General features: G+C 30.1%; 1 protein-coding gene across 1 annotated transcript; it reads left to right on the plus strand.

Moving 5' to 3' along the window:
* Positions 1-2,407: 2,407 nt before the first annotated feature.
* On the plus strand, positions 2,408-2,995 carry Phum_PHUM596550 (uncharacterized protein; the record flags this gene model as incomplete). Its single annotated transcript, XM_002432612.1, has 2 exons — positions 2,408-2,506; positions 2,801-2,995. The coding sequence occupies 2 exons, from the start codon at positions 2,408-2,410 to the stop codon at positions 2,993-2,995; spliced, it is 294 nt and encodes a 97-aa protein (XP_002432657.1).
* Positions 2,996-11,318: the final 8,323 nt, after the last annotated feature.

Genomic DNA, 11,318 nt, shown 5'->3' on the forward strand with positions numbered 1-11,318 from the left:
GTTGTAAAAACCGACGACGAGGACGACGACGAATTTTTTCGGATGTTTATATAATCATTATTATTTTATTTAACTCGATCACGTGATATTTAACTGTAATAATTATGATCTACGCCCTTTTCCAACGCTCTCCTCCCTCTCCCGCCTAAAACCGCACGTTTCTACCTGAAAAAAATCGGGGAGGGGGGAGGAATAGAGAGAGAATTCCGTAAAATTTTTTTTTATAGCGCTATAAAAATGTATGAGTCGAGGGCATTAATAAATGAGGTGCAATAAAGAAGAAGAAGGAAAAAAGTGGGAGGAGGAGGGAAATTTAATTGGTTCGCGTAAATTTTTAACGGGGGGAAAAAAATTATTATTATTATTATTATAACTAAAGAGTCTATAACGTAATTAATTAATTAATAGAAAAAATAATGAGTAAATTAAATTTTATTTATTAATAAAACGTGCGATGTGAAAATTAATAATAATAATAATGAGAAAATCAAGTCACGGTGGTATCATCACTAATGCCACTACCACTACTACTACTACCACTGCTAATTAACAACCGGTAGTGGTTATTTAAATTAAAAAAAAAAAAAAAAAAATTATTAATTGAGGTTTTTAGTTATACATTAATTAGTTTATATTAGAATGAAACTAAAACCGATTAAAGATTATTTTATTAAAGGTGGGGCGGAAGGAAGAAAAATGGGAGGAAACCGTTTAATCATTTTTTTTTAACGTTTTAATTAATTTGATGGAGAGTTTGTGAAAAGGAAAATAAATTTAATGATATTCTCCCCACCCTCCTCTCTCTCTTTCTCTCTGTCTCTCTCTTTGTCTTTTTATGTGTGTCCTCCTCTATTCTGTCTGTTTTCTAATGTATCCTTCTCTCTCTTTCTCTCTCTCTCTCTGATTTCTATGTGTCTTTCTCTCTCTCTCCCTCTCTTTTTGCTTTTGTGTTGTTTCCTTCTCTCTCTGTTTTTGTCTTTCTCTGTCTTTGTAAGTGTTCTTTTCTCTTTCTCTCCCTCTGTGTCTTTATGACTTTTTCACTCTTTTTCTCTCACTTTTTCTATGTATCCTTCATTGTTTCCCTCTTTCTTTCTCTTTGTATGTGTTTGTCTTTTTCTTTCTCTCTCTCTTTTTATATCATTATGAGTCTCCTTCTTTTCTCTCTCTGTCTTTCTATGTATCCTTCTCTTCATCTTTTTCTTTCTCTCTTTTTGTGAATCATTGCCTTTCTTTCTTTTTGTAATTCAGTTTTCTGCCTATCTCTTTTTCATTCACTCTTTTTTCTCTATCTCTCTCTCTTTTTATCCACCTTTCCATGTTTTCTAATTGTTTAGAACGTAATTACAATAATTTACCGTTGCGGTTCGACTGAATTATCATCACCGATGCATTTTACAAATTTAAAAAAATTTTCCAGCAAGAGTTTACGAACCAACCAATGACGTCATTTTATTTTTTATTTACGTGCTCGTTCGCGTTTTTTATAACGAGTCCGTCGATTTCCGGTTTTTTCTTTTTCTATTATCCAATTAATTTTTCATACGTTAAACGTTTTTATTGTTTTTACTCTCCTCTCTCTTTCTCTCTCTCTTTTTTATTTTTTTTAATTAAATATAATAAAAGCGAATACAAATGTAATTTCTATATGCGATGAACGACAAAACAATAAAAAATGAAAAACTCACTACAATCAACGGAAATATATAAAAAAAAAAAAATGAAAAACATTTTTAAAAGGTAATAAAAAAATTATTTAATTAAATTAAGAGAGAGAGGAAGCGCAGGGGGAGGAAGGAAGGAGGAGGAGGGGAAAGGGGAAGAGAGAATTTCCTGTCGGTTAAAAATCGTTTATGACGTCACAATGTTTAAACACAAAAACGAGTTTTTGTTAATAAGAGTGCTCTGTTGTGCTTTTTTTAAATGTCTTTCGGGCATTTTAGTACTACTTCCGGTTTTTTACCCACGACAAACGATCTATTTCCGGTTTGGTTTTTTTTTTTAAATTCTTGTTTATATCGATCCTTTTTATGTTTTTCTCTCGGCTAAAATTTTTTTTTTTTAACGTGAGAATGATGATGACGTCATATTATACAAACAATGTTTGATTGTTTCGTTATCACTCTTTGTTCGCGGATTATATTTATATGATGACGTAATATTACATTAATTATCATTATCACGATAATCACCTGGATATACGTACGAATGTCGTAGTTATTAAAATATTTACGAAATTACGGGTAAATTACCAAAAATGGTTGACGAGAAAAACGGGGGGTGGGAACAAAACAAACAAACAAACAAACCTGGGGGAAAAATAAAATTTTTTTGCAAACAACCTTTGATCGTACCTGAACAAAATTTACTTTTTTTTCGCGGATTTTTCCCTTTTCTTTTAAAAATTAAAATGATTGGGATGAAATGCAGGGATTTGGAAATGGGATCCGGGGTGTGGGGAGTAAAGACGGAAACTATTCCAGTCATAGTGGGAGGCACTGGAAGACATGTATGTCACATCGTCTGGAATAGCACCACCGTAACCGAGCGTTAGTGTCTGACGAATCGGGTAGAAACCTGGAATTGAAAACAACTCAGACAGAAACATTTAGAACCTTATCCTGTTTAAAAAAGTGAAAATAATAATAATAATAACTATGAATATGTTACACAACTTTAGAGGAAAAATTGAAGTTTGGAGAACTACTGGAGACGTCTGGAAAAGACTGGAGAACTACTGGAGAAGTCTGGAGAATTCTGGAGAAAACTGGAACTGCTCTATACGTCTAGATAACTACTGTAGAGGCCTGGAGAAAACTGGAGAAGTCTGGAGAATTCTGGAGAACTACTGGAGAAATCTGGAGAATTTTGGAGAATTACTGGAGAAGTATGGAGAAAATTATTAGGAAGTCCGGAAAAGTCTAGACAACTTTTGGAAATTACTAAAGTTAAGGAGCATTGGGCGGGATTAAAATTGGGATTCTGGAGACGAACATGACGCGGCTTTACTAATTCAAACCCTGACAAAGGCGGAGCCATGAAAATTTTTTAGTTTTTCCGTCGACCCCCCCTCCCCCCGCCCCTTGTCACTACGTCACAGATGTTGACGTCACTGGAGCCGAAATCGGTAATAAAATGGAAAAACTTACAAGGATTCATGTGGTAATATTAATATTATTATAAAAATACAAAATCCCTATTCGTTCACATTCTAATATTTATTCCCATCCTACGGGATAATGATATAAAAACCTGGAATAAATTTTTTGGAGAAAAAAAAACTATAATAATAATAATAATAATAATAATAATAATAATAATAATAAAACTTCTTTTCAAATTTAACGGTTTTTTTTTTAAATTCGCACTAATTTAAATTTACAAAAATCGTCCGCCATTTTTTTTTCAAGCAGAAGACGCATGAAACAATTATTTTTTTAAAAGACATATTCAACGGAGAGAAGGGGAGGGGGAAAAAAACCAAATAATAATAATAATAAAAAAAAGTAAGTAAGAAGTAAGTAAAGAGGAAACGATTTATGATTCATTTATAAATAATTAATTATCCTTAATCCGATACTGCATATATATAAATTAATCGTAATTATTAATTTTCTTTTCTTTTCGGAAGAGGAAGGAGGGAGTGGAGGAGGAGGGTGGGGAGGGAAATTACGGGAAAAAAAAGAATTTTTATGTTTACAGAACACTCGAAATTTCTTTTCTTTTTTTTTTTTAAGGTGGCCGTTAAAGTTAACCGAAGGGTTTTTTTAAAAATTTATCACGGCGGTTTCTTTTTACTTCTTTTGTTAAAATTTTTTCTACTTCCACGTCAATCAGATTTTTTTTTTTTTTTACTGTCTGTCATTTAAATTTTGAAATAGTATATACATATATATATACATATATATATATATTTATTTAAAGTTTAATTTTTTTTGAACAACCCGTTTTTATGTTTTTTTTTTTTAAGTAATAATAATAATAATAATAATAATAATAATAATAATAATGATGATAATGATGATGATGATGATGTTAATGGTATAAATCCTACGGTAAGTAATTTTTTATATATTTTATTATTGATTTTTATAGAGAATAAAAAAAAATATACGAATGTTGTTATATACATATATATTATTTATAATTTTATAGTTAATGTGTCGTCGTTATTTTATTTAATTCGATAATAAAAAAATAATAATAATAATGATAACGATAACGATGATGATTAATAATAATAATAATGATTTTTAAGTGTGTATATATTTTTTTTATTTTTATTCCGCTCTGATCGTAATAAATTTTTATTGACAGTTTTAATTTTTCTCGGAAAAAAGTCATCGCTATAAAATTATATAGAGTTATTTTCTCTCTCTCCCTCTCTCTCTCTCCCCCCCTCTCTCTTTTTCTTTTTTTAGGGTACGAAAATAAAAAAAAAGAAGAAGAAACAAAAAAGGAAAAAAATTTAATTCAAAGGACTCTCGTTCACGTGAATTTTCTACGCTATAAAAGGCTTTTCTTAACTTTTGTAATCGTTGTGACAAAAAAAACAAAATGGCGACCGTCAAAAAAAAAAAAAACAAAATAAAAATAAAAATATTTATATGTAAAGACTTAAAAAAAGGATTTTCCGGGTCGTGATTTTATAAAACCCCCAATTAAATAAGAGATTCGGTTGTTGTTGTCGTTGTTGATTGTCGTACCTAAAACGTGGCACGAGAGATTTAATAATGATTGATTGACATTTTTAAAATAATTTATTGAAAAAATTTTTTTTTTTTTTTTATAATAATAAACTCTTTTTTGTCTTGTTCTCTTGTCACACTCGAATAAATATTTATTGTTTTCTTCTGCTTTAAAAAAAACCGTTAGAAAGACTATTTTCTCTCTCTCTCTCTCTTTCTCTTATTTATTATCATTATTTTATAATTTTGAATTGTTCGTATGTACGATTTACTGTTTCATCATTTCCGGTTTTTTCCAACCGTTAGGTAGTGGTAGTTTTAAACCACCTGTGTTTAAAGTATTTCCCGCCATTTTTCAAACAATATCCGGTTTGTTCTTGTAATGGAAAAGTCATTTGTATCGATCGATACAAAATCGATTTCAAAGCCGCAATAATATTCCCGAAATATTAATTACAAGAGAGAAAATTTATACTAAAAATCGAACGACCGGAAATGAAGTATTTTCCGAACGGGAAATTTCTTTTTTTTTTTTTTTTTTTGATTTTTGTTCAGTCAGGTAGTTTGTAACGTAATAAAATGTTTAAATTAACTCGTTTAACAACTGTTACAAGTCTATAAAATTCGGTTAAACATGATTTCAATAAAAAAAAAAAAAAAGATGGAAAAATGGGTAGACATTTTTTTTTCTATCTCTCTCTCTCTTTCTGTTTTTACACGTTATGTTATGTTGTGTTATGTTCTGTTTTTTTTTTTTTTTTTACCGTAACGATTATGTTTTATTATTATTATTATTATTATTATTTCGATAGTTTTTTCTCGTTTGTTTGTTTGTTTTTTTTCCCCCCCCTTTTTTTTTTTTTTTTTTACGATTTAACGGATGTTTGTCTGTCCGTTGTAAATTATGTAAACGTTTGAATTTTTTCGTGTTATGTTTGTTTGTTTGTTTGTTCGGTTGGTTTTTATCCGAATAATAATTATTACAAAAAAAAAAAAAAAAAGGTATCGTTTTCGAATCGATCGATCGTTTTTTTTTTTTTGTCATTTAATAAAAAAAATTTATTTTTATAATTTATTATTATTATTATTTAAATCGTAAAAACGAGCAAAAAAAATTTTTTTCTTTTTAATCCTTTCAAAAAAAAAGGAAATCATTAATAAAACGATATGAAAATATCACTTACAGTGAGAACAAAAAAAAAAAAAAGGAAACCAGGTTTATAATAAAAAAAAATCAGGTACGGATTAAAATAAGATCAAACATAAATAATTTGTCTAGATTTATGTGAATACTAAAAACTATTTAAAAAAATTTTTTTTTTTTTTTTTGAAAATGTTTTCATTATAAAAAAGGATTTGTGAGGATTTAAAAATCCATACAAGGATATGAAATCCATCACGCACATCTACTCTCCCCCCCTCTCTCTTTCTCTCTCTATGTCTTTCTGAATAACTTTCTAGTATAAAAAAAAGTTCATGTCAATTGTTGTTGTTGGTTGAATCACGACTCGTTCGTCATCGTTTTCGCCACACATCATCTTCACTATCGTCATCACCAATACCAGCATTCGTATCATCAACATAACCCTCATCTTCGCCATCATACTACCCATCGTGCTCGCTGTCACCATTACCAAGTCTACCATCATCCTACCCATCACCATCATCATTAATATCATCTTCCCCATCATCCTCGCTATCATCATTACCAACTCTACCATCATCTTGCCCATCACTATCATCATCACCATCGTGGTCACCGTCACTTCCTCTTCCACCGTTGTATCCTCACCTGCGTCATCCTCATCATTACCATCATCATCATCTTTTCCATCATCCTATCTACCGTTCTCATCATCACATCCTACCCAACATCACCCTCTCAGTCGTCATCATCATCACTACCAACTCCATCATCTATACCATCACCATCACCCTTAACATCATCATGCTCGCCACCGCCATCACCATCATCTTCCTCATCATCCAACCCAACATAATCCTCTCCGTCGTTAAATCCATCATCACTATCCTCACCGTTGTCAACCTCACCATCATCATTACCAACTCCATCACCATCTTCCTCACCATCACCATAATAATCATACTCGCCATCGCCATCGCCATCACCTTCCCCATCATCCTCTTCATCGTCATCACCATCACTATCCAGACCGTTTTCATGCTGACCATCATCATTACCAACTCCACCATCTTCCTGACCATCACCATAATCATCAGGCTCGCCATCACCATCACCATCATCGCCATCGTCGTCACCGTCGGTTAAATATAAAATCTCACAATCAAATTCCTTCTCCGTGTGAATTTACTTGAATTTTTTTCATTAAACGAGGATTTCAAGTAATTTAAAAGAATAAAAAAAAAAAAAAACTCACATAAGAATAATATGCTGCGGTTATCGTGCAATCGAAACATGTTTTATATAAATTTTAAATATTATTTGTACACACACACACACACACACTTGTATATGATAAATGTTCATTATTGTGTCCTCTAAGTGAGTAGTCTCACCATTTGGCCCCCTGTTGGGTCTCTTATACGTTTCTGACCAGTAACAACAACAACAACAACAACGGAAGAACCTTTTTTTTTTTTTAACAATCCATTCTTTCTTTAATTTCACATTATATCATGTGCGTGTGTGTGAACTGATTTAATGTTTTTCATTTAAATTTTTAATTTACTTTTTTCAAACCACACGAATTATTATTATTATTAAATATTCAAACACGGCATTTTTGTTTTAATTTTAGTTTTTTTTTTTTAAAAATAAAAATATTTTCGAGATTTCCCCCCCCCCCCCCGAATAAATAAATTTTTTTTTAACTGCTCCGACTCCGACCATACAAGTACATTAAATCATAAAAAAAAAAAAAGAAATTTTTTTAGATAAGGCGGTGGTCGTCACATAGTCGTCGCGATCGGACTTGATCGCGAAATTTTTTTTTTTTTTTTTTTTTTTTGTCGGCATTGTAGTGACAAAAAAATTAAAACCGAAAAAAAAAACTCGTTAAATAAAATTATAAACATAAAAAAAAAAAAAAAAAACCAAAAAAAAATTTTTTTTTTTTTTACGGCCGTCACGTCAGCCATTTATTACCCCGTCCAAACGACGGGAAAAAATAATAATAATAATAATAATAAAATGATGATAATAATAATTATTTGAATTATTATTAAAACGTCTTCTCCTCCTCCTCCTCCTCCTTTCTTATTTTATCTTTCGTCATTCTCAAACTTTAGTCGTTTGTTATTATTTTTTTACACACACACACAAATGTAAAATCATTAATTACATTATTATTATTATTATTATTATTATTATTATTATTATTATTATTATTATTATTATTATTATTATTACTATTATTATTATCATCAGTGGAAAACGACTGCGTAACTCGTTAACGTGATTTCCGGTCGTCGTAAACATTTTTTTCCTTTTTTTTTTTTTTTTTTTTTTTAAATCCGGATAAAAACTCGAACGGACAGACAGCAGGTGACAAAATACCATCACGTATTATTATTATTATTATTATTAAAATTTCATTGATTTATTTGAGGATGAGAAAAACGTGGAGATAAGAAAGGATAAGCAGACGACGGTAAAAAAAAAAAAAAAAAATCGAATCGAATCGAACGTGGTTAAAGAAAAGAGATAAGCGCGCGAGTTAACGCGGTGAATAAAAATTACAAAAATTTTTTTTTAAATTTGCGCGCGAAAAATGATGATGAAAAGAGGAGGGGGAGGGGAAAAAAAGAAAGTGAACGCGGAGTGACGTGAGGGAGAGAGAGAGAGAGAAAGACGGTTAAACAGGGAAGAAAAAGAAGTAAAGAGTGGTGGGAGGAGTGAAAACAATACAAAGAGGGAGGAGAAAAGAAGAGGGGAGGAAATAACATACAAAACAATACTTATCACTTCCCCCGCTTTACCCCTTCCCTCCCTCCCCCCCTTTTACCGAACAAACAATTTCAGCGACTTAATTCCAAAACGAGTTTTCTCCTAATTAACAATAATAGTACAATAATAATTACTTGACATATCAAAACAAGAATTTTCTTTAAATTTAATTAAAAAAAAAAAGATGGCGTCGTTCGTTTTTTTTTGGCGTCATAATCCTTTGAATACATTATTATTATTATTATTATTATTATTATTATTATTATTATTATTTCACGCGGTTAAAAAAAAGAGAGAGAAAGAATAACAATCATAAAATAATAAAACAAACGGTGTACAAACAAACAAACAAACGGACAAAAAAAATTAAATTAAATTTTATTAAACGAGTTTAAAAGAAAAAAAAAACGTCGACGTCATTTTTTTCTCTTTTTTTTACGCGCGTTTTTTTTCTTCTAATTTAAAAAAAAAAAAAAAACCGGAAATGAATTCGAATTATCTATCGTGTATTATAAACGAAACGGAAACGATCGATCGTTTGAACGGAAGTGACAAATAATAAAAAAAAAAAGAATTCAAATTGCGAGAAAGAGTTTTTAATTTTACTATTTCGTTTATGTTTAATTCCACGTCGAAAAAAAAACGGAGGGTGAGGTGGGAGGGGGGGGTAGAAACGGATATTTAAAAAATTATAAAGATCAAACAACCACAACAACAACAACAACAACAACGATCGTACATTTTTTTTTTTTTAAAACAAAAAAAAGGCACAACCCGTTTAATTACGGTCGCGCATTTTTTTTTTTTTTTTTTATCAAACCTGGAAAAATTCACGATCGTTTTTCTTATCAATTCGATCTTCACGGTATCGAAAAAAAAAAAAAAAAACAAAACAGGTTCTAATCAACCGGAAGGAAAACAACATACCTGAAACGTTATGATGATGATGATGATGATGATGCCAACCAGGCAACCAACCAACCGGTTAACAAAAATTTTTTGGAAGTATAAATAAAAATAAAAATTTTTCGCCTTTGGATTTTTTTTTTTCCTTTTTTTTTCCTCTTCCAAAACAATGAAAATTTGACCTGTTGACAGATAAAAAAAAAAATAAATTTTTTAAATATGGCGAATTTTCAAAAAAATTTTATCCCCCCCCCCCCGGGACAAATTAAATAAAAAAAAAAAAAAAATTGATCGATTAATTTTTTAATACAAAACATCTATTAAGGCAATCCATTTTATTATTATTATTATTATTATGTTTATAGCCATAAACTTAAAAACATGTCAATAAATTATTATTATTATTTTTTTAAAAAATATTTTTAAGTTGGCTACACTGTTTTTTGCGTGCATGCGCGAGTACAACAATAACAATTTTTTTTTTTCTTAAACGGATTCGTCAATTATAAATTTAAAAAAATTAAATGATGTGAGTGGTTATGTTGTTGTGGCGGTGGTGACGACGTGCAAAAAAAAAAATGGCGGGTTTTGGCGGTGTAGCAGACGACGACGACGACGATGGTGGCGGTGTAAGCGGTTCGAGGTGATTGAAAAGAGTTTAAAAAAATTTTTTTTTATTGCATTTAAAATAATTACTTTTTCCTTTTTGTATTGTGTTGAAAGTCAAAAGTAATAAAAAAAAAAAAAAAAAAACTATTGTAGTGATTTTGTGTTATTATTGTAATAAATTTTTTTCCCACCTTCCCTTCGCCCTTTACCGCCCTTCCTACCCTTACCCCCATCCCCTTCCCTTTCTTTCTTTTTTTTTTTTTAAATGGAAACGCACCCATTAAAAATTTATTTTTACGATCATAAAAATTCTACAACACGTATGACGCGTATCATTCATATGCACCCAAAACAAAAAAAAAAAAAAAAAGAATAAGAACGTGCATGATTATTGAAAATATATAGAAAATGGGTAAGAGTGAAAAGAGAATTAGACAGATAGAAAGAGAGAGAGAGAGATGTGGAGGGAAATGTGAGAAAGAAAAAATGTGACAAAGAGAAAGAGTGAGAGAGAGAAAAAAAAGCAAAACATTAAAAGACTCGAAAAAAGAGAGAAAAAAATAAAGAAAAAATGTGTGAGGAAAAGAGGGAGAAAGAAGAAAAAAACAAATACAGAAAGAGAGAGAGAGAGAGAGAGAGAGAGAGAGAGAGAGAAAGATAAAAAGAAAAGGCAAAAAAAACGAGGAACAAATCCAAAAAAAAAAACATACATTGAATGCTAAAGAGACAAATAAAGAAAATTCTACGATAGAGAGAGAGAGAGAGAAAAAAAGAATTAGGAACAAAAAAAAGTGAGAAAGATATGGGAGGAGGGGGAGGTAAAAAAAAGAAAAAGAACAGAGAGATAATGATAAATAAATAAAATAAAATAAGCGCGACAGAGTCCAAAAAAAAAGAAATGTAACAAAAAGAAATAGAGCGAAAAAAACTAAGAAAAAGAGAGAGAGAAAGAGAGAGAGAAATTCAAATCACCCCTCCTCTCCTCTCCCCTCTCCTCCCCCTCCTTCCCTTTAACCAATTAATTAAAAATAAAATATTTAAATATATAATAATGATTAAAGCGTTTCCAGTTTTTCACACAATTTCTTCATTAAAAAAAAAAAAAAAAAAAAAAAAATTTTTATTTTTTTTAAATCCAACATTTTTTTTTTTTTTTAAACATATTCATGTTGTTCATCTTTGTTTTTTCT

Source organism: Pediculus humanus, genomic scaffold (genome assembly GCF_000006295.1).
Source record: "Pediculus humanus corporis 1103172108315 genomic scaffold, whole genome shotgun sequence".
NCBI classification, from domain to species: Eukaryota; Metazoa; Arthropoda; class Insecta; order Psocodea; family Pediculidae; genus Pediculus; species Pediculus humanus.